The sequence below is a fragment of the Sander lucioperca genome, chromosome 22 (assembly GCF_008315115.2).
Source record: "Sander lucioperca isolate FBNREF2018 chromosome 22, SLUC_FBN_1.2, whole genome shotgun sequence".
Classification (NCBI taxonomy): Eukaryota; Metazoa; Chordata; class Actinopteri; order Perciformes; family Percidae; genus Sander; species Sander lucioperca.
This window is the reverse complement of record NC_050194.1, coordinates 18,195,412-18,211,360: the sequence shown is the minus strand read 5'-3', so window position 1 is coordinate 18,211,360 and position 15,949 is coordinate 18,195,412. Positions and strand designations below refer to the sequence as shown.

The window sequence follows — 15,949 nt, the reverse complement described above, 5'->3', positions numbered from 1 at the left end:
ACGTAATATGATGCTGCAGGTGGTGCACGTGGTCTGTTGTTTACTTCTTCCAGGAACATTGGAAGTGCTGCTGGAGAGGAGGGGGAGAGGGGGCTCGGTGAAATTGTGAAACAGCTTTCCTGGATAGAGTTAGGTTGCTCAGCATTTGGAAAGAGAACCGTAGACCGACATTAACGCCAGGAAAATCTCGAGCTGAATTCCCTTATTTTCCCGTATTGAACGGCTCTTTAAACAGCGCGAGACTTCATCAGTATGTATTGTTTTGTTTAAGAGCTCGTGCCAGTCTTGTCTTTTGCTCTTTGTTCTCTCCACAGGCTTCTCAGGTTCAGGTTCAAGCGTTCAAGTGTCGTCAACAAAGCTGTAAAGCCTGAATGTAGCAGTTAGCATGCTTTCAGGATGCACAACAATACTAAAGCAATGGGGATAGTGTTTTACACTGGATTTGTTTAGTTTAACATGTTGGGTTTGGTTCGAAACAGCATGTTTAATATAGTCTAAACACCATGTTGACATATTTGACAGTATTGCAGTATGTAACTGGGGGAAGAGAAACATTTGACGCTCTGTGCGTATTTATTTCCTTCAGTATAGTTGTTTTGATGAATATGTTGTCCCTTATTCAAGCTGCTCAGTGAGTTAAATGTATGTTATTTTTTTCAGATAGAGACTAGAATGCCTCAGCTTGGACGCCTGTTTTCTCAGTTTCATCTCAGCTCCAATGCTTCAGAAAGTTCTCAAGGCAAGAGCCCAAATCAGACAGCAACACTACCTGACTTTATACAACATGTCAGGTCAGTATTGTGCAAATTTAAAGCTGCGTACAGATAATAAGCCTATCACCTAACTCTGCAGTTCCCCTTATTGTCTCTCCCGTGTTTTAGTATCTTTCAGGTCATTATTTTGGTTTTACAGCTGCCACTTTACTGTTTTGCTATCATAAACCTTGCTGTTTTCCCTGAAAAATTCTGATAAACCTGCTTTAAACTACCTGCCCAGCACCAAACAGCAGACAGACAAAGTTTGTTACTAGCTGGTGAACATAGTGGAGCATTTAGCAGATAAAAGCCAGATATTTTCCTTAGGAGTTGGTGGAGACTAAAACAGAGCTAAAAGGATAATATGTCAATGTTGTGTTGCTAGCTTGTTCCACTTCCCCCAAGTGGCCAACATAAAACCAATGAATGCAGCTTCAGAAGTGTTCTTTTGCACAAAATAACTATTCTTTTCTTTGTTTCTATGTACTTTCACTGTAGGAAACTCACCGGGATGAGAAAGGAAGATATTTACTGCAATCTGCGTATCCCCGACCAGTTTCAGACCGCCAAAGATGACATCAACATTGTTATCCTCACAGGTTGGTATTTAGAATAAAAACTAATTTAATGAGAAATCTGCTCTATAAATAAATATAATGCTGATTTTGTGCTATAGGATTTAATATCATCTAAACATTATTTTTCGTGATATTGATATATATCTAAAATTTTATTTTTCCCGCAGGTCTTTAAGTCTGAGTTACATTTAAGTGAGCAGTGAATCGTTTTACTAGACCCTTTTCCAGCAGACATATTGTCTTGTCAGGGAAGGAAAAGCACAGGTGTTACTAATTACAATAACGATTGCTCTGTTCTATTAAAATGTCCCATGCAAGCCATGGCAGTGAGCCAGCATGCACAACACCAGCATGCTCAAACTAAAGCAGCTAAATCGAATTCAGCCATTCTTCATTTTATTATTTCCTACTGTGACATTTCAAAATGTCTTCATTGCTACGGTGATATAACATTACATATACTGTCATGGAAGATTTAAGATAAGAAAAACTTAAAATAAGATAAGAAAAAATGTTTTGTCCGTCACAAGTGACAGAAATTTGTCTTTGACAGGGCAGGCTCAAATGACATAAAATGCATATAAAAACATAAAGATACATATAGAAACTGTGTAACAACATTGACTTTACAAACGTGCCAAAACAGTGCAGGAAGAAGCCTGAATGGAGCTATTTGATGCTGTCTATGTATGGCTGTTCAGTGTAGTGATGGCAGTGGGAACGAAGGATTTTTATCCATTTTGCCTTGAGGCTTTAGGGTAAGAATTAGCTACTGTATATGTGGGATTACACTATTGTTCTGTACATTTTCACTTATGTTTTCTTTGTTTTACCAAGGCCAGGGGATCTTCTGCATAGATGTAAAACCATGGAGAGGCACAGTTTCCGCTCAAAACCAGAACTGGCATGTGCAAGTGAAGGAAGAGGACCAAAACGTTGCCAATACCTGCATTGAGCAGATTGAAGATCCCCTCAAAGCTATCAAGGTAAAAACGGACACATTTAGCTGAAATGTTGAAATACCACCATGGAAACCTAAATGTCAAACTGTCTGGCACACTTGTGTCCAAGGTCCAATCAATTGTCCAGGACATTGTTTTCATCCAAAACTCCAGCCGGGTTAAGAGATTCTGAGTCACCATAACAATTTATATGGAAATTTCAAACACTACAACAGGGCTTCCTAAACTTCCCAAGTGGTTGCTCTTCATTTGAAAGGCCATAATTATGTTCAGGGGGGGGGGGCGAAACCAGGCAGGTGCCTAAACACAGCTGTCACCTTATGTGCCTGGGTCTGTTAGGAGTCATTCATTTCCATCTCTATAGATGCTCAATTGGGACAGAGAGCTTGACAGAAGAGTCTGTTGGCAAACACATACTGCATTATTTAAACAGTTCTGCTTGAATTGCACGTATTAACTTCATTAATGTACACAAAGCAGACACAGCTCAACTCTCTGTGCCAATTTAAAGTTGTATAATTTCCTAAAGTGGGTCCTTTTTAGAAATTGAAAAGTGGACATATGCATTTGTGTGTCTATTGGGTCATTATATAACTGTTTAATACAAAGGCGTCCTGTGTGAATGTTAGCACATTCTGACAAATTCATCTTTTCTGGATATAGACTCTTAATGCTAAAACAATCAGCTGATGAATTGATTAGTGTATCAGCAGAAAATTCATGAACAACAAGTCTGATAATTCAGTGTCTTCGTTGGTTGGGTAGTTGGACAAAACAAGCTACAGTGTTTGAAGACATTGCATTGGGCTCTAGGTACCAAAACCAAAACAATACTTTTTCTACTAACTTTGCTTTAAATAATACAAACACATTTTTTTTTTTTTTAAATACCAGCTTTTAATTTAACAAAAGAATCCAAACTGTCTGAGACAACACTGTCTGATCAAAGAAAAAATAAACAAGACTTCTTCTTGATGCTACAGACAAAAAAGTATTGACTAGTGTTAGTATTGATGGAATTTTCCTGACATTTTATAGACTAAATGATTAATCTGAAATTAATTATCATTAGTTGCATCCCAAAATTCTTCTCCTCTAGACCAAGACGGCTAACTTATGTGGCCATTTAAAGAGGAGTGGAGTGTCTGTGCGCCAAAGCCTCTTCTTCCCCAGAGTTATCTTCCTCTCTCAAAACTGCGAGCTGGATGAGGAGCTGAAGAAAAGGAGGGAGCTGGTCTCCCACAGCCAGATAGACGGCTTCCTCAGATCTTTCAGGGAGGGCTACATGGCCTGGATATCGGATGCACTGACTCCATCCTGGCTCTCCGGTGAGCAGCTCTTTAAAAGATGAACATTAATACTCAAAGGGATTCAATGGATGTTTTAATACTGAAGAAATCTGCTCAATCAGACTACTTGTTTCAAAAACAGACCGAATGAAACAGACTGCTGCATTAGTATAGACAAGTGACACAACATGTTTTCAATACTAATCCCTGTGTTTAAAACATTCAATTGTCAGTGTTTTATTTTATTTTTTATTCTAGTGCAGTGCTCTGCCTTATTCTGTCTCATTTCATGATAATGAAAACTGAATAAGTTTTGGCAACAAGGCGCTGACCATAAATTGCACTGTCCCCGTTTTTTACAGGGGGACCTTTTGTTGATTGTCATCCCATCTCTCTCTCCCCTCTTTTCCTGTCATCTCTCTCCTGTTGACGCTCTAAAAAAAATAAATAAAATAAAATGTCCAAAAAATACTCTAAAACAAACAAAAAAATCTTACTGACCGTGATAATTTTTTCACTTGTTATAAGATAGTCAGTCAGACTTTTAGCACTCAACAACTTGACTTGACATGTTTGACAGTGTAATGAATTCCACTACAGAATATGATTAAATAAGCAGGCTTCTGACAGGAATGCTACCAGGTCAACTTTTTTTTTTTTTTTTTTTTTTCTTTGTCCCGCAGGTCATCTGTCGTACAGGCAGATGGAGTCCGTGCGGGAGGTCCTGAAGAGGGTGGGGACGTGGGATCTGGTGCGGCTGCACTGTGGCGAGCAGCTGAAAGGAGACTTCCAGGGCTGCCGGTACATCGCTCTCGACCGACAGGAGACAGACACTCTCGAGTTTACCAGAGTCCAGACCCTGTCAACTGATTCGCTGTGGGCCCTGCTGGGACACGCTCCTCAGGTCAGTCCACTCTGATGAGCTGCCAGGACCAGAGGTACAATCTGGAAATGAGAGTTGAATGCTGTGTCAATGGCTCCAAATAATAATGTAGAGCAAAAAGCCCAATGTGAACCAGAAGACCAGCAGGTGGCAGTAGTACTTTATGACCGTCTCACTCCGTTTTCTGTTCTTGTTCTGGGAACTGGAAAAACTGGTTGATTTGGGCTGAGGATTGCAGAACATCACAGCAATTTTACAGTTATTTGAAAACCATTAGGCCCATATTTAATTAAAACATATCAGGAAATTACTGTATACACATCAGAGTAAGTGATTAAAAAATAATTCTGCTCAAGATGCATTCAATTAAAGAAAATCTCAGGTTTTAGAGTTTTTTACTGCACCACAGAGAGATGATTTATAATTATAATTCTAGCTGGTCCTTTTGCTAGATTTGGCAATCTAGAAAAAGCTGAATGAGGCTTTAAAAAAAACTCTTTTAAAAACATATTTTACTCTAGTGTGCTCTCTCAGATAATTTCCAATGAACACTCCTAGTGTTAATTACTGCTTTATCTCCTCAGTTTTTTATTGAGGTAAGTCACTCTGCTTCTGGCTGCGAGGTACTCATTAGCTCACTTGATTGAATCAAGGCAATTGCACATTGCATATGAATAAGTATCATTTGAGCTTATTCACATTCTCAGACCGGTTTATGTTTGTTTATGTCATTGCCAGATAACGATTTGGCTGATTAATTACATGTTGTCTCTCCAGGTGGCATGAAATGAAATCTAACTGTCAATGTGGCGATGAATGTAAAGGTTGCAGTGGTTAATTCCGAGTGAATATAATATTTACACAAAATGATGTTGTTTTTGGTGACATCTTTTACCTGAAATCATTCACAAACAGCTGCTCTGCTTGTTAGAGAAATTAGTTGAATAAAGTAATTGTGAAACAAACAAAGGTCAGAGCTCTTAATAAGGTCCAGTGAGTGAGTACCCTGGTCAGCATCCATTACAGATTTCACACCCACCCTCAGCACCCAAACACAGCCTGGGCTTTCCTTACAGACCCCCCCCTCCCCCACCCCAAACATCCAGACTGTATGTACTCTCCCCTCTCGCCTCCAGCTGCTGTGTATTTGATACATGACCCAACAATCATTAGACAGTCTCCAGCGGGCCCTTTTCTAGCCCAAGGGGACACACACAGCGACAACAAAATATATTATTTTCAAAGAAATATTTGTAAATGGAGGCAGTGTGAGACGAACCCTCTCCTCATTTTTCACAGAGAAATGTGACTTGGAGAATATATGGTACATTTTTGGTTAAGGTATCTGTGTTACCCCACTTAGCATGTTCAAATACAATAGACAAGGGTTTCTATTTGTTTCCAAATACAGTATCAGATCCCAAGCATTCAGCTGCATTAACCACCAGAAAAAATAGATTTTGCTATTGGATTTGTACTGTGAACTTAAACATTTGCTCCTCTGGACTCCATGACTGTGTCACCCACCCAGAAAAAGATCTTTGCTCGTGTGCAGCAGCTGCGAGGGGAAGCATTGGGGGTGGCAAAGAAACTTGATAGCTCCCCCAGGCGTATTTTCAGAGCCCAGAAATAATGCATGCTTTTGATTTGTTACTTGTAAACACACAGGATAGAAGATCTGCGATATGACCCACAGTCTCAATCAGGCATCTGTTTGGTTGTAAGAAGTGGCACCAGATGCATCCACAAAGCCACCGTGGAGGCACTAGGTGTGTTTTCAGTGGGCTCAGTCAATTACTCTGCGGAGAATGGGATGTCTACATGTCCCCAAAGTGGAGAATGATTGAGTAGAGTGGCTGTAATTTATTAATTATGGTCTATATTCTTAGACCACGGTTCTGGCTTCATTCAATTTGTATGGATTGAGGGGTAATTACTGTGTGTGTGTGTGTGTGTGTGTGTGTGTGTGTGTGTGTGTGTGTGTGTGTGTGTGTGTGTGTGTGTGTGTGTGTGTGTGTGTGTGTGTGTGTGTGTGTGTGTGTGTGTGTGTGTGTGTGTGTGTGTGTGTGTGGAAGAGAGAGAAAGTGCTAAAGATCTATTCATGTCATAGTTTAAAGTGCAGGTTACTTATGTTGTTCATCTTCACGTTGTCTCCTATTCTGATTCTGTTTATATAATCCAGTTTATTCGGGAGGAGTAGAAATGGAGCCCCCGTGTTTGAAATTAAGTCTCCTTACTCACAGTCAGCATATAGAGTGTCTACTAATTGCATAGCTGAGAAACAACAGTTGAGTTCCTACGACTGTAACTTGACTACTCCACCCTGTCAGCTGATTAATAGAAGAAAAGCCACCAGGCGAAAGGCTGCAAATTCACCGCCAACATCTCGGCTAACAAATAATCAGATCTCGGTTACCGTAGATACATCCTGTCTTTCTGACTGGCTACAGATTCCACACAGATGTAGCTTGTTAATTGAACTCAACGCTGACATTCCTCTCTGTTTGGCCATCTCCCAGGCTGCACGTGTCACACTCCTGTAATAGACAGTCTGGTGTGCCCGCTGCTTAGCACAGAAAATGCAGAGAAGGGAGACATCAACCGCTTTGTGGTGATAATGAATGGAGGCACACAAACGGCTAGGAGCTGGCCATTTATAAAGCCTGGAAATTCTGCTGCCTAAATAGATAATATTAGCAACCACTGCAGCTTTTTGGTCTCTTTATGTAGAGAAAAAAAGTATTTAGCCATTAAAAGAAAATATATGCAGTAGCCATTATTATTGATTATAAAGCATTTATAATAATCATTCACATATATGGCAGAATCCTATGTATGCTGTATAAAATGAAATGTAATTAAGAAAACAATCCTATAAGAACATGGCAGTGCCTGTAATTTCTCTGAAAGCCTGTGTACTTGTGAGTGGAGGCTTTCGGACCACAGAAACAACACAGGTGTGTATTTTCAGTTACCAGCCGCAAAAGAAAAAGGTACTTAACAGTTGTTTCACAGAAAGTGCAATTAACCAGATTGTGTGTCACGTAGAGTTTGATGTTCATCAGTTTCATCAAGTAACTAACTAAACTTGGTGGAAGGATGAAAATAAAGATAGAAACTAATTCTTAAGAATTTCCCAGATAGAAAGATCTCTTTGTTGCATTTTTAAACAAAAATGAAAATTGTGGGGGGAATTACCAGGATGTTCAGATTTCTGTAATTGCAGCATCGCTCTCGAAAGGAAACTAGAATTGGAAATAATTTGCACCAGAGTGTGTGTAGGAAGCTACAGAGGAAAGCTAACCATGCAATTACACATGAGAAGGGTGCTGCAGAATCACAAGTGTCTGTAATGAACTAGTGAAGACACCAGCACTTACACAGTGGAAGGCAATGATAAAAGCTGCCTTGTAATGGCGTGTGATTAAACTTGGTAAAAATCTATTTTTTCACTCGAGCACTAAGCCACTGTGAAGAGTCCCGTGGAGAGATTCTGCATCTGTCAATTTGAAGATGACTCAATGTGTTTCCTCCAAATTCATCACCCAGCGTGTAATACCAGTCATGTTTGAGGGCTCTTCAAGCGCTCTTTTGTTAATTTAGTTAAACATCAACCAGTAGAGTTCATGTTTTACACATTCCTACTCAACACAGGTGGAGATTGAGTTTCAGTAAATTTGAATACATGTTTAAAATAAAGCTCCAAGCTATTAATATTCATTACAAAATAATTTCTTTGAATGTGGAATGAGCTGTGGTTGGCAATTCTATCTGTGATCCCCAGAAATACTGTATGTTTACACTGTTATATTGTACACTGCATGCATTATTCCATATTATGCAAAGATCCACAAGACAAAGAGGCCTTACTCATATCATGATATTTAAGTGAATATTTGTATTAGTGTACTGTTTTTATTTTATATACTTTTTTTTTTGGTGCAACAACAGTTTACAAGGTACAAGTTTAAAGTCAAGTTCAAATTTTTTCTCCCCATTTTCCCATCCATCCACCCACCCCCCTCCCAAATGTTAAACTATTAGTGTACTGTTTATCAAGATAAATTATCTCAAATATATCATGCTTTTAAACAAAAACACAAATAATACTGTGTGTGTGTGTGTGTATGTATATATATATATATATATATATCTCTTTTACTGTTATTTGGATAAAAGAAGCAATTTGACCACATCACTTTGGGCTCTGGGACACTGATTGGCATTTTTCCGTATTGTATATACAAAATGAGGAACTACGAAAATAATAGGCAGATTAATCGGTAATGAAAATTAATATGATCATATCGTATTAATACGCCCCCACTGAAACTCATTAAACGATATTTAATTATTGCCCAGACCTCTGCAATGGTATTATTTAATAAGACCATATCAACTTCATACGAGATTTTTCCTTTTAATGATTTTCTGAAAACATCCAATTTAGCATCAAATGCTGGATTTAGTATCTAACGGACACTTTTCTTTAGTCACTGGCCAAGATGTTGATTCTAACTCAGGAAGCTCGGCTATTTGTTTTGGGGATTCAGGATATTACTGTGATCTCCACAGTATAGATGTGATCAATAGGGATTCATGAATAATGAAGAGGCCGTGTGGAGAAGAGACACTTAATTACAGTTTCAAAAGCCATTCCCGTTAATTGAGGAGAATAAAGGTGGTGAAGTGGACGGCAACGTTAGAATTTTGTATCTGTGAGTTTCTTTTCTTTTTTTTATTATACAGAAAAAACCCTCAGTGAAAGCTAAAAAAACACCCAGCTGGTAATTGCCAAGATCTCACTGTTTTCTCAAATGGGATGCTTTTCTGTCTTTGACATTTAATATCCTAGTTTATGTCGTGTGCTCAGTCCATTTCCTCTGACCACCTGTGAGCAGACTATCGTTCTTTTAATGTGTAGGCTAATATTCTGCATATCCAGACAGTGTGTGGCCGCTGTGTGCAGCAGATACAGTATGTAATTGACAGCCCTGCCATATGTTACAATTATGTGAAATTATGGATAAACTAGTTAACAGACACTTTGGCCCATTGTCTGTTGTTTTGATAATCACCCTTAATAACGGACGGCATCAATATGGTCTTTAAACCTGATTTGGGAGTTAATGGAGTCAGATGGGGGCAGTCAGTGTATGCTCTGGGGGTAATGCTGTTAGAGATGTTCGTAAAGAGCAAATTAAATCAGTCATAGATTGTGCCCTCTCAAGTCAGCCAGACAACCAGACCCATTGAGGAGAAAAAGGAGGGGGATTCATATTTAAACCTCTCGCAGAAAATGCACTAATGCGGATGGAAATAAAGTCAGAGCTGGATCAATGGATGTAAATGGTTATTGCCGAGAGTCTAATGGCTTCCTGTTAGCACAGGTTGGTTGGAAGCAGAGACGTTGCTATTTGGAATTTAACCAGCCATGTTTTGCGTTCATGACTTTATACAAATGTAGTTATTGACGTAGACGGTAATGTCACTAAACCAAAGTTTAGGCATCTATTATAAATAGATGGTCCACATCTGAAGTTCAATTATGATGCTTGAGTATTTCATGCAGTATTGAATCTTCAAACAAGAAGTTATTGGACTGATACCATTGCAAGGATTTATTTTTTTCTTGAAGGCTTTAGTCGATAAATGGATTAGTTGGTCACCAGAAAATGAGTTGAGAATGAGAGAGAAAAACAGATTTGTTTTTTTTATAAAGGAAAAATAAAACAACTACTGGTTCCAGATTCTCAACTGTGAGGATTTGCTGCTTCAATCTTATATCACTGTAAAATTTACTTTTGAACTCTTGGTTGGTCGAAACAACCAGTTTAATGAAAATATGCATTTTTTTTTTTTTTTTACTATTTGCAGACATCTTATTCACTAAAAAGATGATCAGTTAATTGAAAACATTATCTACAGATTAAGTGATAATAGAACAGCCTCTCCTTATTTTAGCAGGTAGGGGTGCAGATTTGTTCTTTACATTGGTTTATCAGTTATACATTTTAAGTCAGTCATACATTATATCGAATTGAAAAAAAGAAAAACAATCTATCTTGAATTGCATCCCCAATTTGAAGACTCTAACTTCATTGAATCGCTGATAATCTAGCAATTCACACTCCTCTCAGCAGGTTGTTAATTTATTCACCCAGTGAGCCAAACCACACAGTGTTTACCTAATTGCCTTGTTGAATCCACCCGAAATGACAGGGAACCACTTTTGGTCTGATTCCATCACATTTGGCTCGTCGACAAAGACGTTTGCTGCGCCAGAGGTGTGTTACTCAGTGTTCCTCCCAATCTGTGTCTGGTGAGACACGGCGTGGAACAAAGAGCCCGCCGTCTGAGGCTGGTGTGGCATTACGCTCACTCAGAGTTCACCTGAAACACTGCACCCATGGCTCCAGGTAACAGCCCCCACTGACTCCTACCCCACTGGGATTCTTTGACTTTATCAGGGGAAGAATCTGAACTTTGTGAATGACAATACATGCAGGTGGTGACACGTCCCTACCCAACTACACAGTTCCTCATTCACGTTTGTCAGACCTGTCAGACCTTTAATCACAAATAATCGTATTTATACTTAATTTACTGTGTGTAGTCACAATGCAAAGTGCATGATGCAGGTTTGTAAATTTTATTTTTCTAATTAAAAGAAGTGATTTTGGATTTCTCAATCACTGTTAAACCAAACTGGCTGAGAATAAACATATCTACAGGTAGAAGATAAGGAAACCAGTGAGATTGCTATCGGCTGTTTCTAAGGAGATGTTATAATGAGCTGTCGTCTTGAGTTTAAGAGGGTAAAAGGTGAACAGCGTACCAGAGGCAGGATTTATGACTATTAGCAGACGGTAAATAAGAAGACTGCGTTTGTCTCGTTGAAATGTGAGGAGTGATGTCATTCACACCACTCCTCCGACGCAGAAAGTGAGAGGCGGATCAGGGGTAGACACCGTTAGGTGAGCTCTTAGCCCTTTGTGTGACACCCAACCTTAGCCCAAAGGGTCCTGTTCTCGCCATTAAGTGTTACACAGACATATTCAGGCCTGTCTGTGCTTGAAATAGTAATGATTCTCGTCGCTTGTCGACTATTCACAAACAAAAGTGAGACATTATCTATTAAATATTGGCTGTTTGAGGGGTGTGCAGCTGCTACATTTAGGTGTAGGATGCAGGTTGCACTTTGAATAACATTGCTTTTTTAATGTCAGCAGCTCCTTTGCACTTTGTTCTTCTACCCTCATTTAGATACAGTATCTTCTTTACCATCAGACACTTGCCTCAAGTGGCTGACGGTAACATGCAGTGACAGTTCCTGTACCTGTCACACCGTCTTTGCTGAACCACACCTTGCGGGCAGGTTGTCTAGACCAAACAGAACTCTCCTCTTTGAGTTTATGCCAAAGACAGCTGCATACTCTCCTTCCTGTATGTGGCAAAACACAGTCAGTGTAGCAGTTAATCAAAAATGTTTCATTTCAAATCATACAGTATTTCTCTGTAGCTTTTCTCATTGGTAAATGTGGACTGTTTTAATGTTATGTTTTCAAGTCTCTTTGGCTGTGAAGCATAAAGCATTTTATTTTTTGGTTCAGACATCTTACCTGTGAGCCATATAAGTAAGTTTAGTTTTTACTGTGTGTTCAGAGGGGATTTGTTGGTATAGGATATGTTCATTTAATGATTCTCTGTCATCTTGAAAAAAATATATATATTAAAAAAAAATTGGTAAAGACTTGAAAAAAAAAAACTATATTTTAGTTCTCATACCGTTTTCCAATAACTGGTTTCCAGATTGTTGAAGACAGTTATGACGAGAAGTTATTTACACATTTGTGGAAACTGTAACTTATAAACTACTGAGTGTTTAGTGCAATTGCAACCAAATAAGATGTCATATGCTCATATCAACTCAAAAGTAATCCTGCAATTTGATTGCATTGTGCCTTTTGGATGATGCTACAGAAATAGGATACATTTAAATTGCTTTACTTAAAAATTTTCACAATGTATCCCCATACAAGATTTATGTATTCACCAAAGATACCATGGTCTGCAATCAGCCAATCAGCATGATTGTTACAATGCATGTTTCGATGCAGATCTGGATCTAGATGCAGATTTCCAAATTTTCTTTAATTAAAATAACGTTTAGAGAATTGTGCAGCCGTAATGGAGGTAAATGCTCTTTGGATGCTTTCCCACATAGGCAGTATGTGTGTTTCATAGCCTGTCATGCTGCTCGTGCTATATGAAGTTGAAAGTTTTTCTACTTGTGTCCTGGTTTGAATATGATGCAGAAACAGTATTTTGTGTTCAAAGTACTCAACTTTAAATGAGATAATTGCTGATTACCAACTATTATGTTTGTTTAAACATTTGTTAGAATAATTCCTCTCTGATGTCTTTTTGTTGGTTTACGCGCTTCTCTGCCACCAGCTGTCATAAAGCTATTTTTTCATGCATCCGAAATTAACAGACACTCATTCTGAAGTGTCTGATGCTATTGTAATACAAGCCATGTGGCACTCGGCCAAGGCTGCAATATAAGACACAATTGTTCCGTTTCTTTTCTCTCTGTCTCCCTGTTTTAATGCACAGTAATAAGTACGTAAATGGTGGAAAAATGTGTGTCTGAAATCGCAGTGGCCTTTGTTGCAGATAATTAGGTTAGCACCAAGAGTGTGCAGGTGTTGAGGGTGTGCTGTGTGCTCGTGTTGTGTTATCGACTTGCTCATATTCGTAGGCTGTCAGGGGTGTCGCACTTCCCATCAGCCCCAAAGCTCACCAACCTCTTCACTATTAAAATGATCACTTTCAATAGCAGACAAAGGAAAGAGGGAACATATCTAGTGCAGGGTATTCTCCCCACCTCTAATGCTTATCTGCCTTTTGATGTCGGCGTAATAAAAGGCCTATTGGGCTTCCACAATGACCTGCAAAATGGACAAGGGCCGATATACTGGGCTCTGACTGTCACTACCATTAACTAAAAGGCCCAGACATTATGGAGAGCCGGGGATGAAAGAACATGGAAAAAAAAATTATAATAGAAAAATTGCCTAATGCAAAGTGAAAGAAAATGGAACCGTGAAAAGGCACTGTAATATTCTGTTATCACCTGTAAATGCAGCCAAACAAGAGCTGCAGCGAGGCATTCTTTGTGAAATGGATGTGGTTCAATTACCTGCATGTCTAAATCTAGTTAAGGCTTCCATTGTCAGGCTCAAACATAACAGGCAGTTTTGATGTAGTGTTAAAGCGTATTATGCCCTACAACCTACATAAAATCAAGAGCGGTATGACTCCATTCAAGATGTAGAGGGGAATTAAAAATGCTCACAGTGACAACGAGGTTAATTTAATATTTATTCTGTTTCACACTGCCATTTGGATCACTCTTTCAAAAGAGTTGCACAGTTTTTTAGCGGGATTGTAGAAAATATTACAGTATTTTTTTTTTTGACTTTTTTTGAAGCCCCTTTTCAGTGATTGACTAATTGGTTCCTAAGGAGAATCTTCATGCAAGTATTATCTTCCAATAAAAGGAGAAGTGATTTGTTTTACCATGTATTTGGCTATATGTACATTTAGCCAAGTTGAAAACTACAGACATCTTCAAACCCCCAAATAAGCATGGTATATCTGAAAAATATGAAAATGAATCAGCAACTGTTTTGGAAATCGTTTCCAAAACAGAAAATCAGTCAAAAATCAAAATCAGTTGATAGATTAAACAACTAATCCATTAATTGAGAAAATAATCTGCATATTAATTGATAATGAAATAAGTTGCAGCCCTAAAGCATACATTTGGTGATTTACAGGTAAAAAGTTGCATCTAGGTTCGAACTAGGCTACATTTGTTTAAAAAAAAAAAAAAAAAATCTTTTTAGATTTCTAGGTTACATAAAACTGTTATTCCTACTTCATTTCAAGGACTACATTTCAATGAAAAGTTTGCTGCCTCAAATTGACATTTAGTCATTTAAATGCAAATTAATCAACATTAATATGTAACCAAGATGTGTTTCCAGAACATTTACTTTTCAACCAAATTTAGCCCTGTTTTGCTGAGGATTCCCAGCCATCTTTTACCTGCAAATCATCAAATCTATACTTCAAAATGGACCTCGAGTTTGACAGACATTTTAATTTGACCCATTATTAAACCCAGTCCCTCTTCCAACAAGCCAGAATCAATATGTGTATACTGGTTCTTCAGTCTACAAGTTCAGAGACTAAGCAGCAGCTTGTACATGTAGAGTTTAAATGTGAAAGTCATGAGCATCTGCTTAGCTCGAGGCAGAGGTTAGGGGGTCTCAGTCAGGGTCATGACCCCAGCAAAAGCCCCCAATATCCAAGAACAGCACCACCTTGTTTGTTAGCCACTTCTGAATAAACTCACTTTACAACCTTCATTTTCCATATTTCCTGTTTACTTCTCTCTGTCCTATACTCTTTAGGTAACAGTTCGAATGTACAAGCGTGGATCTCAGGGCTGGCTGGGTAAGTCCCTGAACGCCACCACAACTATCCCCTCCAACACCTCTGTGATCTTCAGGATCAGCGGGGAGGAAGCAGATGCCAAAATCCCAGCAAACACCATTCACAGCATCACACTCAGCAACTGACCAGTGTGTATCGGTCAATAAAGGGAATAGCTGTCACAACATGCCTCTGTGGGAAAGAGGACGCATGCAGATGCATCAAAGAAAACCTCTTAATTTAGCTCAAATCAAGTCACGTTTTTACTGAGTGCCTTTTACTATGCAGTGTTTGTATTTTGTTATATTGTACTAAAAACACATGTTCTGAATGTCTTTAAGTGAGAATTTATTGTAAAAACAAAAGGCCAATTTCCCTGATTCTGCTAACCTCAGTGGCAATATTATGTCAATGAAGATGGTTTCAGACAATTAGACTGATTAACTTTCTCTTGTTTTGAATTTCTAGGGCTGGCCCACACTTTACACTAGCCATTAATTAATCATTATGCTAGCTGATTGTGTCACATCAGTTCAGGATTGAAGTGTTTAATGTGTTAATTGTGGCAGTTAAAAACTGGTGGCCTCTAGCGCGATGAGGGCCGAGCACGTTACTGCCTCTGTGGGTTTAATCGGCAGTGATTTACGGTCTGTTTAGACGGTGTAACTGTTAGGTGCTTTATTAATATGCTCCACCGCACAGAGGAGACGATAACATATTCAAGAGCGCACAGGCGCAGCCACCAGCACCATTCATAACTGTGTCTGAGTCACTTTCCATCAGTTATTAGGCTTACTCAGCTGCGCTAACAGCTAGCAATTGTATTTACTGTGCCTGGTTGTGGCCAAAATGAAGTTATTTCCATCAAGATATCAGTGCCTTTAGCTAATGCAATAGAAGGAGCTCTCTGTGTTGATGGTATCTCTTTGCATGGCATCTCTCTACCTGAAACATCATTACACTGTACTCAAGCTCC

The 15,949-nt window shown here is 38.8% G+C and overlaps 1 protein-coding gene across 2 annotated transcripts; it reads left to right on the top strand.

The window, feature by feature from the left end:
* Positions 1-15,333, top strand: si:zfos-911d5.4. 2 transcript variants are annotated; one of them, XM_031315661.2, is made up of 7 exons: positions 1-250; positions 661-791; positions 1,254-1,354; positions 2,171-2,319; positions 3,395-3,623; positions 4,268-4,488; positions 14,952-15,333. In XM_031315661.2, the coding sequence occupies exons 2-7, from the start codon at positions 673-675 to the stop codon at positions 15,117-15,119; spliced, it is 987 nt and encodes a 328-aa protein (XP_031171521.1). In that variant the 5' UTR covers positions 1-250; positions 661-672; the 3' UTR covers positions 15,120-15,333. The 2 variants fall into 2 exon arrangements, with proteins under 2 accessions (XP_031171521.1, XP_035853823.1); XM_035997930.1 differs by lacking the exon at positions 1-250 and adding an exon at positions 294-565.
* Positions 15,334-15,949: the final 616 nt, after the last annotated feature.